General features: G+C 41.4%; 1 protein-coding gene across 1 annotated transcript in view; it reads right to left on the reverse strand.

Annotated features, from left to right (window-relative positions):
• Positions 1-27,866, reverse strand: part of LOC137272175 (uncharacterized) — a 550,405-nt gene that overhangs the window by 192,233 nt on the left and 330,306 nt on the right. The window contains exons 38-45 of the mRNA XM_067804527.1: positions 22,814-22,869; positions 18,181-18,274; positions 15,884-15,977; positions 13,410-13,527; positions 12,186-12,267; positions 5,234-5,374; positions 4,510-4,568; positions 2,490-2,864 (exon numbers count right to left, since the gene is read on the reverse strand). Of these exons, the coding sequence (XP_067660628.1) occupies positions 2,490-2,864; positions 4,510-4,568; positions 5,234-5,374; positions 12,186-12,267; positions 13,410-13,527; positions 15,884-15,977; positions 18,181-18,274; positions 22,814-22,869 (1,019 nt within the window). The remainder of the gene's footprint in view (positions 1-2,489; positions 2,865-4,509; positions 4,569-5,233; positions 5,375-12,185; positions 12,268-13,409; positions 13,528-15,883; positions 15,978-18,180; positions 18,275-22,813; positions 22,870-27,866) is intronic.

Consider the following 27,866-nt stretch of genomic DNA (forward strand, 5'->3'; position numbering starts at 1 on the left):
CATGATTAGACGGATGGACATTCGGATACTAGTGGTCAGTTTGTCAATAAAAGGAACATGTAGAGTATCAGAAATAATTTGTTTAAGTATCTTTGAGGACCTTTGTTTGTGAAAAACTATTCCAAAAATAAAAGGACTTGAACACCAAACTGGACTTATCCTTGGGTATACCGTCTGACTACATCATCCCCAGACAAAGAGTGGAGGAAATACAGATTGCCTAGGGAGAAGGGTATAACACCCCGACACACTCAGGTAATGTGGATTTGTGTCAAGTCTTGTATAAGTATGCCCCTCTGTAGTGTCAAGTCGTGTTAGTATACTGCTCTGCAGTGTAAATTCCCATAAGTATACCGTTCTGTAGTGTCAGGTCCGGAAAGTAATCCTCTCTGTAGTGTCAAGTCATGTCAGTGTGTCTCTCTGTAGTGTCAAGTCATGTCAGTGTGTCTCTCTGTAGTGTCAAGTCACGTCAGTGTGTCTGTCTGTAGTGTCAAGTCATGTTAGTGTGTCTCTCTGTAGTGTCAACTTATATCAGTAAGTCACTCTTTAGTGTCAAGTCATGTCAGTGTGTCTCTCTGTAGTGTCAAGTCATGTCAGTAAGCTATTCTGTATTGTCAAGTCATGTCAGTATGCTACTCTGTTGTGTCAAGTCCTGTAAGAATGCCCCTTTGTAGTGTCAAGTCCCGTAAGTATACCAGTCTGTAGTGTCAGGACCTGTAACGATAGCACTCTGTAGTGTCAAGTCCTGTAAGTATACCAATCCGTACATATAGTGTCAGGACCTGTAAGGATAGCATGCTGTAGTGTCAAGTCCTGTAAGAATGCCCCTCTGTAGTGTCAAGTCCCGTAAGTATACCAATCTGTAGTGTCAGGACCTGTAAGGATAGCACTCTGTAGTGTCAAGTCCTGTAAGTATACCAATCCGTACATATAGTGTCAGGACCTGTAAGGATAGCATGCTGTAGTGTCAAGTCCTGTAAGTATGCTGCTCTGTAGTGTCTAGTCCTGTAAGAATGCCCCTCTGTAGTGTCAAGTCCTGTAATGTCAAGTCCTGTAAGTATACCAATCTGTAGTGTCAAGACCTGTAAGGATAGTACTCTGTAGTGTCAAGTCCCTTAAATATACCAATCTGTAGTGTCAGGACCTGTAAGGATAGCACTCTGTAGTGTCAAGTCCTGTAAGTATGCTGCTCTGTAGTGTCTAGTCCTGTAAGAATGCCCCTCTGCAGTGTCAAGTCCTGTAATGTCAAGTCCTGTAAGTATACCAATCTGTAGTGTCAAGACCTGTAAGGATAGTACTCTGTAGTGTCAAGTCCCGTAAATATACCAATCTGTAGTGTCAGGACCTGTAAGGATAGCACTCTGTAGTGTCAAGTCCTGTAAGTATACCAATCTGTAGTTTTAAGTTTTGTAGCACACCCCTATATATATATTGTAAAGTGCTGTAAAAATACCGCTCTGTAGTTACAAGAATACTGCTCTTTAGTGTCAAGTCCTGTAAGGACACCGCTCCTTAGTGTCATGTCCTGTCAGAATACTATTCTGCAGTGTCAAGTCCTGTAAGTATGCATTTCTGTAGTGTCATGTCATGTCAGTATTACCACTCTGTAGTGTGAAGTCCTCTAAGTAGACCGATCTGCCGTATACCACGATATACTATAAACTCCTGTAAGAATACCACTTTGTAGTGTGAAGTCTTCTACTGCTAGACACATATTACATGATACTGCGCACTAAACGTATTTGTGACAAGAGAGGCGGTACAACGAATTGGGTGAGTACACTTGGCTGCTACAGGTAGCTTGACGATTATGCACGTGCAACACATGCTAACCGTGACATGAAATCAACACTGCATATTCCTTCGAATGATAAGACTACAATTTCAGGCATAAGATACTGATATTCCATGCTAACTTTTAGTTAAGACGAAGTCAAAAAGATTATTGGGGCATTGACAAGCATTTTATATTTTCAACAATTTTGTTAAAAAAACCCAAGGAAAATGTCTTTTGCTTCGTGAAATGGATCGGTGGTCCTAAACATATTTGCTCAATATATTGTGATTCGTTGGGATTGTACCTGTTCCCAAATCGAGTGTGCTATAACAATTCATGCGTGAAACGCACGGGGAAAATGAACGTCTCGACATTTATCAGACAATCTGTTCTGTGGGGCGTTCCCAAGTATGCAAATTGGGGTCATTTGTCAGGTCGTGGATCATCTTATATGTGTTTACCAGTAAGTAGACCAATCTGCCATATACTACCACTATAAACTCCTGTAAGATAACTGCTGTGTAGAGTCAGGTCCTGTAGGTATACCACTCCATAGTGTCATGTCCAGTTAGCAGACTCTTCTGTAGTGTCAAATTCACTGAAAATATCACTCTGTACTGTCAACTCACATGGTTACGTTTATACCCTTAGTCCATGGATAAGCAGATACTAAATACTGTGATATACAGAAACAAGATATTCAGAGACATACTCAGTATCAAGCATGTTGGTTTCCTTGTCATCCTCAATGGCTGTGTAAATATTCTTTGACCTCTTCAGGAGTGAGAACCCTTCTGTGGCTGCCTCATCAGCAGGAAGAAGTTTCGGTGCTGGAACATCATCAGGCTTCTTTTGGTCTGTCTTGGTCCCATCAAGTTTATCTCCCTTCTTTCCCTCCTTCTCCCCCTTCATGACAGTGGACATTTCCTCGATGACCTCCAGAGGGAGCTCTTCCAGCTGGATGGCCCGAGAGTTTGCTTCCACACACACCAGTGTGTTCTCGTCTCGGTCTTTGGGTGAGAACTCCAGAGTCAATCCCAGCCCATCATGTGTCACATCAGCAATGACACACTCTGCATATGTGTTCCTGAAAAACAGCACACACAGCAATATTACCTGTTGAACTGGCAATAACACGGTCTTGACATTTTTCCAGTACATTCTACATATGTAGTTTCTGCAACACAGCACAGCGTCACTGTGTGTTTAACATGCAACAATATACCTCCACCTATGTGTTCCTGCCTAGAAAACACTGGGTAATGATGCTGATTTTTAAGAATCATCATGAGGATGGCATTCATGTTACTAGCAACATGACAGCAACCAATGAATTGGAGCAGCTTGTGGCTAAACTGCATACGGAGAAGGTCATCATTATTCACTATCTGAACAGCTGACATGGAAGCTTAGTGCTCTTCCCAACTGTGGTGAAGTGTCTCAATCAATGATCAAAGCTGCCAAGCAAGCTATATATGCCTTTGAGGGATCTGGAGGGACTGAAGACAGCTTTTGTTGGTGGAAAAGTTCCATCATTTCACACGCCAAAGAGCTAACCCAAGGGGATGGAACAGAGCACAGGATGAAACAGAGAAGGGGATGAACACAGAAGAGAATGAACACAGAAGAGGATGAACAGAGAAGGAAATGAACAGAAAATGTTGATGAACAGAGAAGGGAATGAACAAAAAAAGGGGATAAACAGAGAAGACACTGGAAAAGGGTAAGTGATGGAATAAATGAGGTGAAACAGAGAAGGGGATGAACACAAAAGAGGATGAAGAGAGAATGGAATGAACAGAGAAGAGGAGGGACACAGAAGGGATAAATGGAAAAGGGGATGGAACAGAGAAGATAGTGGATAAGAGAAAGTGATGGAATAGTTGAGGTGGAACAGAGAAGGGGATGGAATAGAGTATGTGGAACAGAAAAGGGGTTTCAAAATTCTTGAAAATGGAACAGAGAGGGTGAAGGAAAAGAGAAGGTGATCGAGCAGAAAAGGGTTGGGAAAGGAGAAGATGATGATGAAACAGGAGAGGATGGAACAGAAGAGGGGACTGAACTGAGTAGACGATGCAACTGAGCATATGCTGGAACAGAGGAGAGAATGGAACAGAGAAGGTGATGGAACAATGGAAAGGTTGGAATAGAGAAGGTGATGGAACAATGGAAAGGTTGGAATAGAGAAGGTGATGGAACAACGGAAAGGTTGGAATAGAGAAGGTGATGGAACAATGGAAAGGTTGGAATAGAGAAGGTGATGGAACAATGGAAAGGTTGGAATAGAGAAGGTGATGGAACAACGGAAAGGTTGGAATAGAGAAGGTGATGGAACAAAGGAGAGGATGAAATAGAGAAAAGATGGAGCAGAGAAGGTGACGGAACAGAGGAGATTATGAAACAGAAGAAAAGATGGAACAGTGTGCCCCTGTGGGAAATGAGTGCGGGTCTTTGGCGTTATGAGCGCTTTAGCCACTAGGCTACCCCACTGTCTCCAAGGTGATGGAACAGAGAAGGGAATGGAAAAGAGAAGGTGATGGAACCTGTCAGAAAAGGACATCCTGTTGTAGATAGTGCCATTAAAAATATTTACTGAAATATAGAGTTTGCCCACTTTCAAACAGTAAACAAAGATGATCACTAACTTTAATATTTGCTGAATCAATTTTTAAGACTACCACTGTTTAACAATAATTAAATTCCCGATGGAAGGTAGTGACAATAGTACTCACTCTGTGGGCTGAGCGATGAGCCGCATTCCTCGCTGGAAGATATTTGGCAGATCAAACGTCTGCAACAAAAACAAAGTGACAAACTTGTCAAGCAAGGTGACATTTATGATCATCACAACACTTCAATGTTCACTGTAGTCCACCATGAAACAAGTCATTTCTACATCACTTTCTCAAATCAGTGTGGGAGGACTAAGTAAACTTCTTCAGCTGGAGTCTTGGAGCCACACCTTCAGCTAAGGGAACCATCACTTGGTGTGGTCTTCTTTTATTACATATAGGCTCCCTCAAACCTACAGTGGTCCCTCCTTGATCCCATCTCAGCTCCATAAACCTATATTGGCTCCCCGCTAATCACAGATTGGCTCCCTAGACCTACATCAGCTCCCTTTAACTCCAAACAGGCCCCCTAAATCTAAATCAACTCCCCTTAATCCCATACTGGCTCCCTAATTCTAATTCAGCTCAGCTCAATTTCATACAGACTCCCTAATCCGACATCAACTCCCCTCAATCTCATACAGGCTCCTTAATCCTACATCAACTACCCTGAATTCAAAATAGGCTCCCTAAACCTACATCAGTGCTCCTTAGTCCAAGATAGGCTCCCTACACCAACATCAGCTCCCCTTAATCACATATAGGCTGCCCAAACCTACTTCAGCTCCCCCCAATCTCATACAGGCTCCCTAATCCAACATCAACTCCCCTCAGTGTTACTTACTGGGAATCTGGGGTATCTGAGAAGGATGTTCTGGAGCCCAGCTTGGCCTTCCCTAGGCAGCACACAGGTGTATCTTCCAGCAGCCAGGAAGTAGGAGTCCACTAGACTCCCATTCCTTCTCACCTGAAGCTCATATTGGTCCTGTGCAGAAGATACAGATGCCAATGTCTACCCTTCATTGTTCACAACTGCAATGATTTACACTTGCAATGAAATGGGCATGTTACCTCATTCTAAAAATGTCATTCCACTGCAAGTTTTTGCTTGTCTTTGTGTCTCTCTACAAGTGTGTGCCTGTCTGTGTGCCTCTCTACAAGTGTGTGCTTGTCTGTGTGTCTCTCTACAAGTGTGTGCTTGTCTGTGTGTCTCTCTACAAGTGTGTGCCTGTCTCTGTGTCTTTCTACAAGTGTGTGTCTGCCTGTCTCTCTACAAGTGTGTGTCTGTCTGTGTGTCTTTCTACAAGTGTGTGCCTGTCTGTGTGTCTCTCTACAAGTGTGTGCTTGTCTGTGTGTCTCTACAAGTGTGTGCTTGTATGTGTGTCTCTCTACAAGTGTGTGTCTGTCTGTGTGTCTCTCTACATGTGTGTGTGTGTCTGTCTCTGTGTCTCTCTACGAGTGTGTGTCTCTGTGTCTCTCTACAAGTGTGTCTGTCTGTGTCTCTCTATAAGTGTGTGCTTGTCTCTGTGTCTCTCTTCAAATGTGTGTCTGTCTCTGTGTCTCTCTACAAGTGTGTGCTTGTCTGTGTGTCTCTCTACAAGTGTGTGCTTGTCTGTGTGTCTCTACAAGTGTGTGCTTGTATGTATGCCTCTCTACAAGTGTGTGTCTGTCTGTGTCTCTCTACAAGTGAGTCTGTCTCTGTGTCTCTCTACAAGTGTGTCTGTCTCTGTGTCTCTCTACAAGTGTGTGTCTGTCTCTGTGTCTCTCTTCAAATGTGTGTCTGTCTCTGTGTCTCCCTACAAGTGTGTGCCTGTCTGTGTGTCTCTACAAGTGTGTGCTTGTCTGTGTGTCTCTCTACAAGTGTGTGCTTGTCTGTGTGTTTCTCTACAAGTGTGTGCTTGTCTGTGTGTCTCTCTACGAGTGTGTGCTTGTCTGTGTGTCTCTACAAGTGTGTGCTTGTATGTATGCCTTTCTACAAGTGTGTGTCTGTCTGTGTCTCTCTACAAGTGTGTCTGTCTCTGTGTCTCTCTACAAGTGTGTCTGTCTCTGTGTCTCTCTACAAGTGTGTGTCTGTCTCTGTGTCTCTCTTCAAATGTGTGTCTGTCTCTGTGTCTGTCTACAAGTGTGTGCTTGTCTGTGTGTCTTTCTACAAGTGTGTGCTTGTCTGTGTGTCTCTTTACAAGTGTGTGCTTGTCTGTGTGGCAGGTATGAAGTCATGGTTCATTTGAAGTTGTCATTGTCTATAGTGTTAACTCAAGTAGTATCCTTTTTAAGTGTTAGACTATGGTTATTTTTAGGGCTTGCCTAGTCCATTGCAGGTATAAGGGGTGTCAAGAGACTGTGTCATCACTTGTGTTGTGCCCTCTGACTTGTTTGACCCTTGTGTTGATTGGTTCTTTTAAACACAAAAAATACTACTTGCATGTCAGCCATTACACTTCACTTCAATTCGACATCTCAGAGCAACAGACAAATAACATCTCAGATCTAAGGTAGGAACAATGTTCAAGTATTGTATATTTGTGTTGCACTACATAACGATGTTATTAGTATCAGTCATATGTTCTTGATGATAATGAAATTAATTAAAGTACATTGGTGCATTTGTAAATAGTCTGCACAGACATTTCTTGTAAGTAGACTACCATGCAGTTGTCCATAAATAAGGTCAATGCTTATGGGTGTGTTGAAATGTATGTTTGTATATTAGTTCATTTTGCACCGAATCATTTACGCATAGGTTACTCTCTGTGCTGTAGTTCAGTGACTTAATTAATAAAGCACTACACTTGTTAATTTCATTGAATGGCCATGCAAATGATGAATTCATGTGGTCTGTGTAGAACCTTCAGGCATAACCATGTAATTATTGTCACATAGCTGCCTTCTATGTAGTTTGCATATATACATATTTAGAATATTGAGACTTTGGTTTGCTTGTCCTTGTAGCAGCCGTCTATTCATCTTGGGAGACGTGGCTTTTCTATACCCCAGTGTCATGCACAGGGTATGAAATAATATTATTGTGTCGCATGTATAAAGTATCTATACTCATCACACAGATAGATAGATTTTGTCTAATGTGATTAACACGTTCATTACATTTGTGTATACATTGGTACGACGTATTTGAAATGTTTTTTTTGTGCCGAGGAGTTATCGTTCTTGGCGGTTTCAGTCATCATGTTAATGGCAATATAACTATTACCGCATTACTTAATGTGCATCTGTTCATAGTGTTTTCATTTTAGATTTATCTGTTATATGTTAGAAACGATATGCGAGATGGAATGATTGTACATAATTATTTATATTTATATGTTCATCCTGAACTTGGTATTTATTCCCCAAACATGTGTTTCAGGGTGTCTGTCTTTCAAGACTGTTGATGACAGAGTCACCAGAAGTTGAGAAGAATGAAGGGTTTGCTGAAACAGTGCCTGCATCTTGTTGTTAGTTGAAATGGTCAGTGCACAGGTTTTATTTACAGGACTGGTTGTAATACCAGTGATGGAACTGGCTCTGAGATTACCTGGACATCTGAGACTCGAGACATGTGTGTCATGAGCACGTGTGTCATGAGCACGTGTGTCATGAGCACGTGTGTCATGAGCACGTGTGTCATGAGCATGTGTGTCATGAGCACGTGTGTCATGAGCACGTGTGTCATGAGCATGTGCTCAAGATTTGTGCCTTCATAGACTTGTGTATTATGTGCATCACGTCACTTACTTGATATGATATATTCACCTGATCCAATACATCCTTGGCAGGATTTACGTAATCCGAGTATTTATATGAGGTCCAATTGCCATTAATCACATGTCTTAGGGCAGCTGTAGCTAAATTATTAATCAAAGGGTGTTGATTCAATTTCTTTAGTTAAGAGCAGGCCATCATCTGAGTGATATTGTCTCTGTTGATACCAACGTGTTTAGTTGGTGTGTGGATCCAACTCTTTGCATTTCAATTTAGATCATTTCAGTCATTATTGTTTAGATATCTTATCTGCGTTATTACTGGCTTTCCATGGTTAGATATTCCGTGACATCAGGCCATATTTCTGGTCCGCGTCCGCTGTCAAGAGTGAGAGTGTGACATTTCCTTTTCAGCTGTAATCTATATACTAATTTAGTGACAGCTAAACTTAAATCAGCTTTAGTAAGGGACTTAAACTCATTTATACTTGTACCAATACTTGATACTCAACATCCAAATTACACTATATTACACTGCACTGTGAACATAGCGTTTACTAATTCCATTTGTTTCTCGCCATCCATCCTCTGTTTACAATGTAAATAGACAGATGTATATGCTGGTGATTGAGTTCCCATTCCCATTAATTTGTCCTGTGAACTCTAAATTCCATGACTTAGTTGTGTGGTTATTGCTTAGTTCGTGTGTTTGGGAGGTTAACTGTGATTGCTAGTCTTGTATCACATTTCTTTGAAACACAAAACAACTCGGTTACCAATTGCAGTAGGACTTTGTTCTTTGCTCACACTTTTCAACTCAAAGGTTTGGTATCCAGTGGGGATCAGCTGATTTATCGTGTGTTAAACACATTTATTTACACGAGGACTTGTTGTGATCTTGGTGTGTAAAATTTCTATTTGATTTTCCCTCTGTATCCCTACAACAATGGACCTTGAGATGCTTCGAAGCAAACTGTGGGATGGGCTCAAACCTGGACTGAAAAGCTTGGCTGCATACAAATATGAAGTCATTTCTAATTTTGATGAAATGCATCTTTGTCTGAGGGAAGTGGAGTTTGACCTGAATAGAAGCAAGCCCGCGACAGAGAAGAAAAAGTCAGTTACAGCTAAAACGGCCCTCACTTCAGATAGTGGTGAAACACCTTCCAGGCAAGAAGTCCTCGACTTGAAGGAAATGATGAAGGAAATCAGAGCAGAGATTGCACAACTCAGAAGCCAGCATCAGGGTAAGGTTTATCAGCAACAGATTCCAACACCACCACCCCAAGTATGCTCTGGCTTCTCAAACAGCACAGTTAATCCCCACAGACCTGAGGATCAAGTGGTGGGAAAGGGAAATCTCCAACATGCACGGGTTCACGAGCAAAGCCATCTCCTACAACACATACAGCTTGTGATGTCAACAGTGAACAGAAATATGGAGCTGATCTACGAGCATCAGGAATGTCTCCTTATCCCACAAAGGAAGCAACTAGACGTGACTCTGCAGCAGAAAGTAGAACACCATGGAACAACACTAATGAAGACTTGCCTAGATGTTTTAGGTGTGGTTACCCAGGTCATATTGCTCGGGGATGCAGAGTAAGATTTGATCATCTACGTCACCCTTTAAACTGGCCCAGGCCTATTAGAAGGGGCTGCCCCTAGGTCATTCATCACGCCCTGCAGTACCAGATGGATTAGTTGGCAATAGCAATGAAGTTGGGATTGCAGTTGAAGGAGTGCCTGTGCAAGCACTACTGGATACTGGAGCTACTGTGTCAATTGATTCTGAGATATTTTACAACTCTCATTTACAGCACATTGTGCTTGAACCCATTGGAGATATATTGGACATCGAATCTGCTGGTGGTCAGTCACTCCCGTATCAGGGATATATACAAGTCAATATTATCCTTGCAGGTGGAGGTGTCAGTCCTCAGAATCCTGTTTCCTGTCTACTCTTGGTTGTTCCAGTAACGAGGTACAATGCACGTGTCCCTGTCTTGTCAGGTACAAATGTTTTGCAGTGTCTGTTGGATGCATGTATGCAACTCCATGGACCAAAATTCCTACAGAAGGCAGATCTATATACACCTTGGTACTTGGTCTATAGATGCATTGTACTCAGAGAAAAGGAGTTAGCACACAATGAAGGGCGTCTTGGTTTAGTCAGGAGCACTGAGACTCAAAATATCTTTCCTCCACATAGTAATGTTATCAGAAAAGGTCAGATCACAAAGGGATTGACATCACCAAGAATTTGTGCACTTCTTCAGCCTACTTGCAAATCATCACTCCTAGCTGACATTGACGTTGCCGCAACACTCATCACTTATGATAGTTCAAGGCCAGAGATTGTAGATGTACATATCTCAAATGTGACCACGCAGGCCTCCAAAGGCTCTTCTCTGTGAAGTTCAACCAGTTACCATACATGATTCACCCAAATGCCTACCTATAGAAGCAAGCAGAGGTTGATAAGGAAGGATTGTCAGAGGAAGAGGTTAAACATGGACTGGACGTAATCATGAGATTTCAGGATACATTTTCCAAGAATGAGGAGGATATTGGACAATCTTCAATGGTTCATCATTTAACAGAACTCACGGATAATAGACCATTCAAACAGCAGCACCGGCGCATACCTCCTGCCATGTACGAGGAAGTTTGCAGTCATTTACAACAGCTCTTATCTGCTGGGGTTATTAGGAAATTGCTCAGCCCTTGGGCTTCTAACATTGTACTAGTTCGCAAAAGGGACGGCCGATTAAGGATGTGTGTCGATTATAGCCAGCTAAATAATCGTACAATCAAGGACTCATATGCTTTACCAATGATTGAAGAGCTGCTGGATTGTCTTGGTGGTATGAAGTACTTCTCTGTACTGGATATGAAGAGTGGGTACCACAAAGTTGAAATCGAGGAAGATCATAAATCTCGTGCTGCCTTTACAGTTGGACCTCTAGGATTCTTTGAATGCAACAGAATACCGTTCGGACTATCAAATGCACCAGCTACTTATCAGCGACTCATGGAAGAATGCCTGGAGGGTCTCCATCTCAACATATGCCTCATTTACCTCGATGACCTTATCATATTTTCCAGGACCTATGAAGAACACCTTGAGTCTGTTCCTCCTCATCCGTGTGGTTCCATACAACTGTGTGTCTGCTACCACGTAGTTCCATAAAACTGTGTCTGCTACGACGTGGTTCCATACAAGTGTGTGCCAGCTTCCATGCAGTTTCATACAAGTGTGTGAATACTTCCATGCCTGTTTCCATGTGGTTCTGTACAAGTGTGTACCTGTCTATGTGGCTTTGTATACATGTGTGCCTAACTTCTGTGGAGACTTAAACTGCATATGGGACTGTGAGACTGAAGTTACATATGGGGAAGGGGAATGAGAGATTCAAGTTACATATGGTGGAGAGGACTGTGACATGGAAATTAGATATGAGGGCAGAGACTGAGGAGATTGAGTGTGCCATGCACTTCTGTACAAGTGTGTGCCTGTTTCTGTGTGGTTCCGTACAAGTGTGTAGCTTTGTACAAGTGTGTGCCTTGTACTTCTTTCAGTGGCATGTTTAGAAGTTGGTGAATCAGATAACTGCAACTTTATGAATGAGCAGCTTGATTGACAATGAAACAAGGATCTGTATCGAAACGTCTCTTCACAAGAATAAAGAAGTTCTTCATCCGTAAAGTTATAAGTTATCATAAGTGTGCGTCTGTTTGGGTGGTTCCATACAAGTGTGTGCCTGTTTGGGTGGTTCCATACAAGTGTGTGCCTGTTAGTGTGGTTCCCTACAAGTGTGTGCCTGTTTGTGTGGTTCCCTACAAGTGTGCCTGTTCGTGTGGTTCCCTACAAGTGTGTGCCTGTTTGTGTGGTTCCCTACAAGTGTGCCTGTTCGTGTGGTTCCCTACAAGTGTGCGTCTGTGCCTGTTCGTGTGGTTCCATACAAGTGTCTGCCTATGCCTGTTCGTGTGGTTTCCCACAAGTTGATGCCTCTGCCTGTTCATGTGGTTCCCTACAAGTGTATGCCTGTTCGTGTAGTTCCGTACAAGTGTCTCCCTGTTGATGTGGTTCCCTACCTGAATGTCTGGATCCCCTTCTGCTGTACTCTTTAACCTTGTAACATCTGACACTTGGGTTTCGGTGATCTTGACCTTCAGTCTGTAATTCAGTCAGTTGTGATACATGTTACTGGAGGAACTGAGAGAAAATTCAACACAAACTTGAGAGTGGGGGAGGTGACTGCAAGATACAAGTTACATATGAGGGAGGGGACTGAGAGATACATGTTACAACATATGAGGAGGGGATTGAAAGATACAAGTTACATATGAGGGAGGGGAATGAGAGATACAAGTTACAACATATGAGGGAGAGGACTGAGAGACAAGTTACAACATATGAGGAGGGGACTGAAAGATACAAGTAACATATGAGGGAGGAGAATGAGAGATGCAAGTAACACATGAGGGAGGGGAATGAGAGATACAAGCAACATATGAGGGAGGGGAATGAGAGATAAAAGTTACATGTGAGGGAGGGGACTGAGAGATACAAGTAACATATGAGGGAGGGGAATGAGAGATAAAAGTTACATGTGAGGGAGGGGACTGAAAGATACAAGTAACATATGAGGGAGGGGAATGAGAGATAAAAGTTACATGTGAGGGAGGGGACTGAGAGATACAAGTAACATATGAGGGAGGGGAATGAGAGATACAAGTTACATATGAGGGAGGGGAATGAGAGATACAAGTTACATATGAGGGAGGGGAATGAGAGATACAAGTTACATATGAGGGAGGGGAATGAGAGATACAAGTTACATATGAGGGAGGGGACTGAGAGATAAAAGTTACATATGAGGGAGGGGAATGAGAGATACAAGTTACATATGAGGGAGGGGAATGAGAAATACAAGTTACAACATATGAGGGAGGGGACTGAGAGATTCAAGTTACAACATCTGAGGGAGGGGACTGAGAGATTCAAGTTACAACATATGAGGGAGGGGACTGAGAGATTCAAGTTACAACATATGAGGGAGGGGAATGATAGATACAAATAGCATATTGGGGAGGGGACTGAGAGATTCAAGTTACAACATATGAGGGAGGGGAATGATAGATACAAATAGCATATTGGGGAGAGGAATGAGAGATACAAGTAACATATGAGGGAGGGGACTGAGAGATACAAGTAACATATTGGGGAGAGGAATGAGAGATACAAGTAGCATATTGTGAAGGGGACTGAGAGATACAAGTAACTTATGGTGGATGGCGATGAGAGCCACAACTTACACATGGGTGTGGAAACTTTCGGCCGTGAGAACAGAGTAGATGTCATTTATCTCCTTCTCTGTGTACACCTTCCCCGAGTCAAGAGCGAACCAGGCAATTTCTATCTTGCTCATTGATGCTGAAACCGAGAGTAGCACAAGCATGTTTAGAGAGAGGCGTGGTTGTAGAGACAGTGACAACAGTGGACAAACACAGCACTCACACTTTATTAGGTCATACCAAGGGGGAAGAAGTTGCTACCACACACTGTTTCAGATACATTGATTTATATGTTTCACATTTACCAACAGTTGTATTTATATTTATTTAATAAACACTATCTCCTACATAATAAACACTATCTCCTACATAATAAACTCCATCTCCTACATAATAAACTCCATCTCCTACATAATAAACACTATCTCTTACATAATAAACTCTATCTCCTACATAATAAACACTATCTCCTACATAATAAACACTATCTCCTACATAATAAACTCCATCTCCTACATAATAAACACTATCTCTTACATAATAAACTCTATCTCCTACATAATAAACACTATCTCCTACATAATAAACTCCATCTCCTACATAATAAACTCCATCTCCTACATCCTTTGAAACGTAAAAGTCATTGGTCAAACTTGCAAAATGGACAAATGCAGCAGACAGTGTTTTCTACATGTTGATGCGTGGCAGTAAACAGTTGTAAAACTGCTGTCATCAAATATCTGTAAACCAAAGAGACTGAAAGTCACGTACAACGCAAATCTTGTAATCCTCGAAATGAAGAGTCATGAATGAAATGAGGAACAATCATGCTGCTTACAGTTTCAATATCTTTTACACATTGTTTCACATAATTAATTTCACTAAGGATATCTTTTACACATTGTTTCACACAATTAATTTCACTAAGGATATCTTTTACACATTGTTTTTACACAATTAATTTCACTAAGGATATCTTTCACATATTGTTTTTACACAATTAATTTTACTAAGGATATCTTTCACATATTGTTTCACACAATTAATTTCACTAAGGATATCTTTTACACATTGTTTCACACAATTAATTTCACTAAGGATATCTTTTACACATTGTTTCACACAATTAATTTCACTAAGGATATCTTTTACACATTGTTTCACACAATTAATTTCACTAAGGATATCTTTCACATATTGTTTTTACACAATTAATTTTACAAAGGATATCTTTCACATATTGTTTCACACAATTAATTTCACTAAGGATATCTTTCACATATTGTTTCACACAATTCATTTCATTATGGACATCTTTTACAAATTGTTTTTTATCACAATCAGTTTCACTCTGGACATCTTTTACATAAAGCTTCACACAATTAATTTCACTGTGGACATCTTTTACATATTCTTTCACACAAATAATTTGTCTATTAACATCTTTTAGATTTTGTTTTCACACTATCAGTTTCACTGTGGACATCTTTTACACATTGTTTCAAACAATTAATTTCACTATGGACATCTTTTACGCATTGTTTTCACACTATTAATTTGCCTATTAACATCTTTTACATATTGTTTTCACACTATTAATTTGCCTATTAACATCTTTTACATATTGTTCTCACACTATCAATTTCACTGTGGACATCTACATATTGTTTTCACACAATTAATTTCTCTATGAATGTATTTTAGTTATTGTTTCCACACATTTTATTTCACTATGGACATCTTTTAGATGTTGTTTCACACAATTGATTTCACTGTGGACACCTTTTACTTATTGTTTTCACACAATTAATTTCACTGTGGACATCTTAAACAGTTGTAAAACTGCTGTCATCAAATATCTGTAAACCAAAGAGACTGAAAGTCACGTACAACGCAAATCTTGTAATCCTCGAAATGAAGAGTCATGAATGAAATGAGGAACAATCATGCTGCTTACAGTTTCAATATCTTTTACACATTGTTTCACATAATTAATTTCACTAAGGATATCTTTTACACATTGTTTCAAACAAAATTTCACTGTAGACATCTTTTACATATTGTTTTAAACAATTAATTTCACTATGGACATCTCAAACGCATTGTTTCAAACTAAATTTCACCATGGCCATCTCTTACATATTGTTTCACAATGTACATCTTTCACATATTTTCAATATTTACACAATTAATTTCACTATTGACATTTCTTATATATTGTGTTCACACAATTTGACATTTATATCTTGTTAGCTTGGTGTTGGGGATACGTCAGTGGTCAAAGGGTTAGGGTTAGGGTTAGGTTTAGGGTTAGGGTTAACCCTAACCCTAACCCTTGTTAGCTTGGTGTTGGGGGATACGTCAGTGGTCAAAGCAATCCACCTTGAAGGCCCATGAATCCCATCACGGGACTTTCTACAGCTGTTGCATACACAACATGGAATCCTACTAAATTATTACAAATGGTTGTAGTGTTTGAGGTACTGTCAACTCACTGATGTCTGTTCCAGGTTTGCTGATGAGGACAGTGCAGGATGCACCAGGATCAAGATGACGGACAAGGCCTATACAGGCTGGTGTTGACTTCACCTGTTGACATTGTGTAACAAGGGTTACATTTACGATTAAGTGTTGCTAGTAAACTGTCTTCCTATAATTCATGCTGAGGACCATCCTGCACTACCACCCACTCTCTCCCAGGGTCTACCATATCAGCAGCCCTGCCATCTCAGCCATCACAACTGCCAGTCCAGACATGGAGTCGATAACGACATGACATTTACACAGTCCATTACTGATGAAATTGAACAGTGTTAATTACCATATGTCCTACAAGTTGTTAAACTCACCACACATTCTACAGGGTGTTATACTCAACACATGTACTACAGGGTGTTATACTCACCACATATGCAACAAGATGTTAAACTTACCACATATACTACAGGGTGTTATACTCACCACATATCAAACAAGATGTTAAACTCAAAACATATCCTACAAGGCCTTACTCTCATCACATATAATAATAAGTCCATTTGTATAGCGTCCTATATCCGACAGAGCGTTACACTCACCCTATATCCTACAGGGTCTTACACTCACCCTATATCCTACAGGGTCTTACACTCACCCTATATCCTACAGAGTGTTACCCTCACCCTATATCCTACAGGGTCTTACACTCACCCTATATCCTACAGGGTGTTACCCTCACCCTATATCCTACAGGGTCTTACACTCACCCTATATCCTACAGGGTCTTACACTCACCACATATGCTAAAGGGTCTTACACCCACCACATATCCTACAGGGTTTTACACTCACCACATATGCTGCAGGGTCTTACACTCACCACATATCTTACAGGGTCTTACACTCACCACATATTCTACAGGGTCTTACACTCACCACATGAAGGTTTTTGTGTGAATATATCTTAATCAACTAAATGTGATAACACTTATTGTCTGTGAATGTAACACAATAGGCAGTGTACCAGGGGTTGACTCCTGGCTGACCATCTCATTGAAAGGAACATACATCCGAGAAGATCACATGGACAGTCCTGACAACTGGGATAATAGGGAAGGCTGTTAAGAGTCAAATGTGACCATGAGAGGTTCGGAAATGACACTATTAATAACTGAGTTAATACCTCAACTATGTCATCCGACCCCCAAATTAACATAACAGGCACGAAGTATGTGATTGACAGTGGTCGCAAAGTAGTGCAAACTGGCCAAGAAATCTCTGTATAAACTGCGTCCACATCGAAGTCGGCAGAGAGGCACAGGAGGGCACTGAACACCGCCCAGAGCAAGATGAGCCAAGCAGTCCAGGAAAGACCAGACCCAGAAGTCCAGCAGCTTCACCCATGGGAGCCAAAGACCCTGAGACTGGTCGAGTCTGGTCAATGCCCAAACTCAGCCCCAGTCTCTCTCACTGATGGTCACTGCCACACCTTTTGACCAGTTGTTAGTAAAGTAAGGAATTAAAGAAATTTCAACTTGAAACCTTTTCGAGTTCATTGACTGTGCCACATGAGAAACTAAACGTGATAACAATTATTTCTTATCAGCAACTGAAGAACTAAATATGATAACACCTATACACCTATAAAAGGAATGTGTGAAATACTAAATTAAATATTCAAACTTTTTTGTTTATGAATTTGAACTCCTAATATCTAAATGCTAACTCTGCATAAGTACAAACCACGACTAATGCCAAACGAATCTAACCTCGAAATATCTAACTTCTAACTTTCTTTACTATGAAAAACCCAACTGATTGTCTAAACTAAAATATACACCTAACCCAACTCAAAACATCTGTAGTCTGTGATGTTGAAAAACCAACTAAAAAAATGTTGAACATTGAATCTGGGATCCTGTACAGTTCACTCACAGGTAAATTTCGTGCAGTCAGTGTGTCTATGGAATGAGTGAAATGGATGTGTTCCTACGAATGTTTGTTTATTTCATAAACATTAACTGAACGCGATGCGTTTTTTTGAACACACATATCCTACACTCACCACATATCCTACAGGCTCTTACACTCATAGCTCAGCCTACAGTGTTACACTCACTATATATAATAAAGGGTGTTACACTAACCACATATCCTACAGGGCGCTACACTCACCACATATTCTTCATTGTGTTACACTCATTGCTCAGCCTAAAGTGTGTTACACTTACCATATATTTTGTATGACCATTCAATTACTACAATACCAACTGTGTCTTATACTCAATAAGTATCCTACGAAATGTTTTACTCACCACAAATCCTACAAGATCTTTGCTTGGATTATGAAACATTAGCCATCCTTCCAAATTCTGTTTTTGACGGTGAAGAGATAACTTCAGTCCAGGGCTAAAGTGAAAGAGTAAAAAGAAACTTTCATTACTTTTTACATACTGTGCCCTTGTGAAGACAATGCATATTTACACTATCTCAAAAAGAGAAATGCATAGGTGATTTTGAGAATATTGAACACATGTAGCTGTGGCAAAAACAATACAAATATACCATTTCTTTTGAAAATGTCATCTTGGCATGATTGTAAACAGCCTCAGCTGTTCCCAATAAAACATGCCAAACAAAAAGCACAAAATGGTGGAAAAGCATGAGGATTGACTACCAGTAAAAGGCAAAGGTTGTAGTGTCATTCATTTTGGTTTGGAAAAGAGGAAATTATGATGTCATAACGTGCCACCAGTCGAAACATCGCCATAGGCCTGCAGTTACAAGACATTTCAAAGTTCATCAGGGCACCATGTCTCACTTTGGGGATCATTTCCTGAAGGTCAATTCTGCAACCTTGGAAACAGTAGGTTCAGTAATGAATCATGATTTCTTCTTCAGATGGAAGGCAGGGTGCTTACTGTTGGAGAAATGAGCATTTTGTCCTTAATTGCATTTAACATATTGACAAATTTGGAGGAGAGCGTGTCATGGTGTGGATTAGATAAGGACCAACTTTATGGATGAGCAACTTCTTTGATCAGGTGAAGCAACGTTTCGATACAGCTTCGACAAGTATGAGGCCTTATACTTGCTTGACAACGATACGATAAGCTGTGTATTGAAACATCACTTCACCTGATTAAAGAAATTGCTCATCCATAAAGTTTGTCCTTATCTGATTAACCAACTTCTAAACATGCCACTCAAAAAAGTTATCCGACGTCTACATGGAGACGTGGCAATCCAAACCGTAAACTCCTTGACCTGCCTTGAGAAGAAACACATTCTATCAAGCAAGGACTCATCCATCCAGTTGGCAGCAGCCCAAACTATCCTCCATCAAGCTTCCACATGACTCCTGGCCAAACGTATCAGACACCACCGGCAAATGAATGCCATCACCATCACCATCACCTCCATCTATGAACACCAACGCTTAGTACCTACCTACCTCAGCCCAGAGTTATTCTCCACACTAAGAACTGCCCAGACCCGTCTCAAGAAACTCGGTGATAATTATGAAATATCTGTGAACTTACATTGAAAAATCTCAGTAAAGCATCCGCAACCTCCGTACACCAGTCACCGTGATAACTCACAAGGACCCTGTCAGAACTTGCCTCCTGATATGTTCCCGTGACACAGTGTTCTACAAAACTGCTCAATACCTCCCCTGAGTGCTTGCTGCATTAGGAAAATCAGCCAAGTCATTCATTTTGGACTTTAGCGCATTTTGCAAGAAACTCTGTGAAATATCTGACCCTGGCCCCATTATCAATTATGATGTTGTAGACTTGTTCAAAAACGTACCATGAGAAGACGCCCTCTGTGCCTTTCAACAAAGACTCAGCAACCTTGATGAACCCCTAGACACCAGCCTCACTATTGACTCCATAATCAACCTAACCTTAGCCTGCACTGAATCAACATTCTTCACCTAGGGTGAAGAAGTCGATGAATAAATACATGGACTGCCCATGGGTTTGCCTCTATCGCCTATTCTCAGTGAAACATACATCACAGACCTGGAAGATAAAGCCCTACTGACGTCACCTGTCAAGCTCATGTGTTGGCATCATAAGGCTGACGACACGTTTGTCATCCTCCACCCTGGCCCAGATCCAGACCAGCTACTAAAACAGCTGAACAGTCAACATCACCACATTAAATTTACTATGGAACCTGAAACTAACAACACGCTGATCTTCCTTGACGTCCTTGTGACCTGCCTCCCTACTAACACTCTCCAGACCACTGTTTACCGCAAGCCGACGCACGCCAACCAATATGTGAACTACCACTCCTGAACGATCCACCGCACGTAAAGACTGGCATAATATCCACTCTCACTAGGAGAGCCAAGAACATCTGCTCCACTAGTCTCCAAGAGGAATTAAACCATCTCAAAGATGCATTCATTGGCCTCAAGATTATCCACCCAAATTAGTCAACAGCCTCCACCCTATCATCATCATCTAAGCCACCAAGAACAAGAGCAGAGTCAGCACCGATAAAAATCTTCATCCCCTACACTGGCAAGACTTCACATCAGATTAGTGACCAGACTCCTGAAGCAAGAAGCCGGTATAGAGACCACATTCTCCACTTCATGAACTCTAAACAGTCTTCTACAGGCCAGTGGGCATAACCACTCCAAAAGCAGAAAATCCAATCCCAAGGGTGTTGTCTGCAAAACTGACTGTAACTGTGCACAATCATACATTAGTGAAACATCCAGGCCCATCAACACCAGAGTGAAAGAGCACCAGGGATCAACAAACAAATTTGACAACAAGTCAGCTATATCAGAACATATTCAGTCCAACCCCAATTGCCAAATCAACTGGACAGAATACACACTACTGTCCACCAACCAACCCGACTTCACCAAACGAAAATTTGCAATGGCCATCCACACCAAAAGACACCAACCCATGATTAACAGAGATCAAGGTTACTTCATCCCGTCAGCATATGACAAACTCATCAACGAACCCTAAGTGCTTGTAAACATGTCCCAGTCTCCTGCTCTGTACACCCCACTGGCTTCTGTATGCTACCTAATGTCACTGGCCTCCACGTGTAATCCCTTGTCATCACATTGCTTCTGTTCTTCTATACTACCTATCAACCAGCTTGCATAAACATGTCCCAGTCTCCTGCCCTGTACATCCCTGGCCTCTGTATGCTACCTAATGTCACTGGCCTCCACATGTAATCCTTGTCATCACATTGCTCCTGTTCTTCAATTCTACCTATCAACCAGCTTGCATGAACATGTCCCAGTCTCCTGCCCTGTACATCCCACTGGCCTCTGTCTGTTGTTACTAGAGTCTATTTGTAAATACTGTACTGCCCAGTTAAGGTCCTGTTGTTTTTCTTACTTACTGTATATATGTCTTACCTGAGTCATACTTGCTTGACAACATTACCAGAAGCTGTGACAAAATGATGCTTCACCTGATTAAGAGGTTGCTCATAAAAATTTGTCCTTCAACAACTTCTAAACTTGCCATTCAAAGAAGTTATGGTGTGGATTGCCATATCCAGCACACAAAGAGCACCTTGCAAAACACATGCTTCTTACAGAGCAACAGAGTGTGCTGTTCCAACACAACAAAGCTACTCCACATACAGCAATGTGCAACAGTCAGCTACCTTGACAGCACAACAAAGCTACTCCACATACAGCAATGTGCAACAGTCAGCTACCTTGACAGCACAACAATGCTACATCACATACAGCAATGTGCAACAGTCAGCTACCTTGACAGCATAACAATGCTGCTTCACATACAGTATGTGCAACCGTCCGCTACCTTGACAGCATAACAATGCTGCTTCACATACAGTATGTGCAACCGTCCGCTACCTTGACAGCATAACAATGCTGCTTCACATACAGTATGTGCAACCGTCTGCTACCTTGACAGCATAACAATGCTGCTTCACATACAGTATGTGCAACCATCCGCTACCTTGACAGCACAACAACACTGCTTCACATACAGTATGTGCAACAGTCCGCTACCCTGACAGCACAACAACGCTGCTTCACATACAATATGTGCAACAGTCCGCTACCTTGACAGCACAAACGCTGCTTCACATACAATATGTGCAACAGTCCGCTACCTTGACAGCACAAACGCTGCTTCACATACAGTATGTGCAACCGTCCACTACCCTGACAGCACAACAACGCTGCTTCACATACAGTATGTGCAACAGTCCTCTACCTTGACAGCACAACAACGTTACTTGACATACAGTATGTGCAACAGTCCGCTACCTTGACAGCATAACAACACTGCTTCACATACAGTATGTGCAACAGTCCGCTACCTTGCTTATACAAAGGCTGGTCTGTTAAACACCTAACCCGCTGTCTGAATGTCCAGATGATGCTAATAAAAAGGCTGGTCTGTTAAACACCTAACTCACTGTCTGAATGTCCAGATGATGTTTACACAAACGCTGGTCTGTTAAACACCTAACTCACTGTCTGAATGTCCAGATGATGCTTACAAAAAGGCTGGTCTGTTAAACACCTAACTCTCTGTCTGAATGTCCAGATGATGCTTACACAAAGGCTGGTCTGTTAAACACCTAACTCACTGTTTGAATGTGGAGATGATGCTTACACAAAGGCTGGTCTGTTAAACATCTAACTCACTGTCTGAATGTCCAGATGATGTTTACACAAAGGTTGGCCTGTTAAACACCTAACTCACTGTTTGAATGTGGAGATGATGTTTACACAAAGGTTGGCCTGATAAACACCTAACTCACTGTCTGAATGTCCAGATGATGCTTACACAAAGGCTGGTCTGTTAAACACCTAACCCGCTGCCTTAATGTGGAGATGATGCTTATACAAAGGCTGGTCTGTTAAACCCTGGTCTATATAACCCAGTTTGTGATGATTGTCAACATGGTACCCACCTAATCCACAGGTTGCCGTACTTGTAGGTGTCGAAGGCTGGGGGCAACACTGGCATCTGAAAACAAAAGGTGGATATATCACACCTGATGCATACTGGGTGATACTGTGTTACACCTTGACATGTACTGGGGGTGCTGTGTTACACACTGACATGTACTGGGGGATGCTGTGTTGAACCTTGACATGTACTGGGGGAAACACTGGCTTTTGAAAACATAGGGTCGATATATCACACCTGACACGTATTGGGGTGCTGTGTTGCACCTTGACATGTACTGGGGGTGCTGTGTTACACACTGACATGTACTGGGGGTGCTGTGTTACACCTTGACATGTACTGGGGGTGCTGTGTTACACACTGACATGTACTGGGGGATGCTGTGTTGAACCTTGACATGTACTGGGGGAAACACTGGCTTTTGAAAACATAGGGTCGATATATCACACCTGACACGTATTGGGGTGCTGTGTTGCACCTTGACATGTACTGGGGGTGCTGTGTTACACACTGACATGTACTGGGGGTGCTGTGTTACACCTTGACATGTACTGGGGGTGCTGTGTTACACACTGACATGTACTGGGGGATGCTGTGTTGAACCTTGACATGTACTGGGGGAAACACTGGCTTTTGAAAACATAGGGTCGATATATCACACCTGACACGTATTGGGGTGCTGTGTTGCACCTTGACATGTACTGGGGGTGCTGTGTTACACCTTGACAGGTACTGGGGGTGCTGTGTTACACAATGACATGTACTGGGGGTGCCGTGTTACACCTTGACATGTACTGGGGGAGCTGTGTTAAACCTTGACATGTACTGGGGGTGCTGTGTTACACACTGACATGTACTGGGGGTGCTGTGGTACACACTGACACACTGTCTTGATAGATGACCATTGGTCTAAAGAAGTAGTTCATGTACTAACTTGTGAGACACTGTGACAGTTTAACAGCCTGGAACAGTAGGTGAAGGATCATGACCAGATACTTCAGTCTGGGGCTATGGGCCAAGTTTCGACAACCAGGTATGACAAAAAATTTAAAGACGTCGGTACGACATCCCACACCGATGCCTGACAGAAAACGTCACGATAGGGCCACGAACTCAGTCAGGGGGCTCAAAGTAGGATGCAAACTTCTTCCCATAAGAACAAAGGTTTTTTTGAGCAGAGGGAGAGGCGGCAGAGAAAGAGAGAGGCGGCAGGGCAGATGACCGAAGCACAACCAACAAGCTCTCCCGCAGCAAAAAAGGTCCCAAGCGAGACTGAGGGTCAGAGCCAGAGCCAAACCATTGACTGTTTAAACCTGTACTTTCTCCTTAAAACAAAAGTAGCCTGGATTGACAAAGCATGTTGTGTTACACGTAAGGGACTCTTCTTTTGGTGCCGTGACCAGGATCCAGGCAAGGACATCAAGTACTAGGTAGGTGACTTTTGGTTTCTCTCTGATACCATATCTCTCCTCGGGTACCATTTCTGACTGTGGGCTTATTGTTGGTAATTGTTAGGCGTTTGACACAGTTGGTACAGTATTACTGAGGAAGTAGGTTATTATTATTTGAAGAAACAACTAGCTAAGGAAACTGAAGGTTTCTGTATAGGAAATTCAAGGGATTATAATAAAAATGGCCGAAAATATTGAAACTCTGTTTGGGGATATTGCCGTTAAATTCGGAAATCTCTTGGAAACAATAATGGCTTGGATGAGGCCATTGTCGGTGATGGTGGAGTCACAGGTAGGACAATTGGTTTGACCAATGCACCTTCTATATTCATGGAACATGAATATTGTGCTCCAGGGCTGTGAAGCCTTTGCTATCGTGTATCTGGACGATATTCTGATATTCTCATCGAGCTAGGATGAGCACATTGAGTACACTGGCATAAAGCTTGACAAACTGTGAGAACACAGTCTCAAGTTAAAGCTGAGTGAGTGTAGCCTTATGAAGGAGGAGAAAAATTATCTGGGTTTCGTTGTCAATAAGGATGGAGTGAAACCAGACATGAGAAAGGTGGAGGCCATATGGTCAATGTCCCAACCTTTCTCGGTAAGAGAGGTCAGGAGCTTTTTGGGAACATGCGGCTATTACATGAGGTTCATACCAAACTTTTCAAAAGTAGCTGAACCCATTATATCGCTGACAAAGAAGCATGCCAAGTTCAAATGGTCGATAGCGTGTCAAGTAGCATTTTACTTCTTAAAAGACAGCCTGACTGTTGTCCCATTGTTAGCATACCCTGACACTAACAAGCCATATGTGTTATACACGTCCCATTGTTAGCATACCCTGACACTAACAAGCCATATGTGTTATACACGTCCCATTGTTAGCATACCCTGACACTAACAAGCCATATGTGTTATACACGTCCCATTGTTAGCATACCCTGACACTAACAAGCCATATGTGTTATACACGTCCCATTGTTAGCATACCCTGATACTAACAAGTCATATGTGTTATACACAGATGCTAGTGACACATGTGTTGGAGCGTGTCTTACTCAGATTTTTGAGGGAGATAAATGCTTCCTCCCACGCATTCCCAATGAGAGGCCTATCTACTTTTTATCACAGAAACTAAGTGACTCTCAGGTTAAGTGGTCTACCGTAGAAAAGGAAGCTTATGCTATACACTTTTTTTTACAGAAGCAAATGTGGGCGATTGGAATTAGTGGCTGTAACTGCAAGATAGAATATATTGCAGGGACTGAGAATACATGTGCTGATCTATTGTCTAGGTTACCAGAGGACAAAGCACAAGTACAAGCTATGACACAGGAGGCTGACCAGGGTCAAAAAGATGAAACTGAAATCAGTGAGAACACATTTCAGATAAATGCACTGAATTCGAATAGGTTTGCTCCAAAGACATATGCTAGTTGCAATATTGAACAACAGGAACCCCCTGTTAGGTCCAAAGTAGGAATGTCAGGACATGACATGGCATGGTCGGGATCATGGAGGCAAAAAGAGCTATTCAAATGGGACAGGGTGGCAAGGTAGAGCAAAATAGAATGATCATCATGGACGATGTAGTATACTTTATATCTGACCCTGATGATGACCCAAACATGCGACTGTGGGTACCAATACATCTTCAAATGTTAGTTGTAAAGCAGTACTGTGATGACAATGGTTACATTGGTATTGATAAAACTTATGACTCCATCAAGCAAAAAATATTACTGGCCCAAGATGTACAAACATCTCTATGAATACATCACTCAGTATGTCCCATGTCAGGAGAGAGTAATGAGAAAACAAAAGACACCCATTCAGGAAACAGACATTCCCCCATACCCAAATAGGACTAGACTTATCAGGACCATATCCCAGGTCTCTGTCAGGAAACATATATTATCAGCTTTGTGGACCATATCCCAGGTCTCTGTCAGGAAACATATATTATCAGCTTTGTGGACCATATCCCAGGTCTCTGTCAGGAAACATATATTATCAGCTTTGAGGACCATATCCCAGGTCTCTGTCAGGAAACATATATTATCAGCTTTGTGGACCATATCCCAGGTCTCTGTCAGGAAACATATATTATCAGCTTTATCAACTGAGTTACAAAAACAAACATTGATCAAAGGATTAACCGATAACACACTGATTGATTAATCTTCTACAGCGGAATTGTCAAAAGGCAGTGTGTGTAGATGTACTAATATATACTGACTACACCCTTGGTTAACTAAATTACTTAGAATGGTGGACATCATAAAATTAGTTGCCAGGTGACCAATGAGAGGTTTATCGGGTTTTCACCAGTGTGAAAGACGTGACACGATGTGTTACTTTTTCGCAAATTAGATTGTTGTAAGAAACACAACACAGAGCAGGATTATTTACCAGCTTGGAATATCGTTCTTTTATTTGGATATTGATGTATACTTTCCTGAACAAGGTAGTAGCCTGACACTGTTGCTATGAAATTAGTCTGTTTTACATTCATTGTTTGCATTTTGTTTTAATTTATTTGTTGTAGCATTCAGCAGAATCCATATGACAGAAAACACACACTAGATCGCATATGTGTGTGAAATAGGATCCACATTGGCAGTCTATACAATGTTTAAATGTTACAGTCATGTTAAAAATTTACTATAAGTATAAGAAGATCGTGTGTTCTTATATTAATTTTCAAAATCATACAAATATGACAATAAACTAATTAGGGTTATGAGACAAAATATAGAGATGTACATTGGCTTTGTTATTTTTCCATCCTAATATATTTTTACCATTTCTACCACTGGCAGATGATTAACCTTCAATGTTTCATGTGTTTTCATAATACATTTGTAATGAAGTAAAAATGACTTCACCTTACTTGATCTGTCTATAATAAAACTATCAATTGCGGACTGCACAGCAGAGGTCACGAACCAGAATTCTGGGATATTATCCAGGTACTCATGAGAGAAAAACAATAACAAAAGTTTACACAAGTCCATGGAAATTGCTCCGCATCAGTGCCCTTTTAAGGAGAAAAGATGGATGATGTACTGTCAGACTTAAGAAATGTAATCACGTGAACATGCTTGTTATGGAGTATGGTGTTTACATGTTCACACTGTTACAGTTAAGAATTTGCCATGACAAAAGATGTAAGAAATCCTCCGTGAACTAGCAAAACAGAACAAAGACAAGTCTAAAACATTCAAATTTTGTATTAACTCATTAAGGCCGAGAGCCGCATATATGCGGCAAATTAATTAGCTTCTCACAGCGAGAGCCGCGTATTGGGGGTAATAAAAAGCACCTCTTATTCAGCGAGAGACGCATATTGGGGGTTATGAAAAGCACCTGTCATTCAGCGAGAGCCGTGTTTTGGGGGTTTTACATTTTAAATTCGTACATTACCTATAATTTCAATGAATTTAGCAGTAATGATCAAAGATTGACCTTTCGTACGAGAGAGATTACTTTCTGTGTTAATCAGAAGAACTATTAATGTGTTTTGATAACAATTGCTTGCAATGTCGGGGGCTTATACAGGCAAATGAACACATGTCTGCAAGAAAAGGGATTATGAGA

The sequence above is a fragment of the Haliotis asinina genome, chromosome 2, assembly GCF_037392515.1.
Source record: "Haliotis asinina isolate JCU_RB_2024 chromosome 2, JCU_Hal_asi_v2, whole genome shotgun sequence".
NCBI lineage: Eukaryota > Metazoa > Mollusca > Gastropoda > Lepetellida > Haliotidae > Haliotis > Haliotis asinina.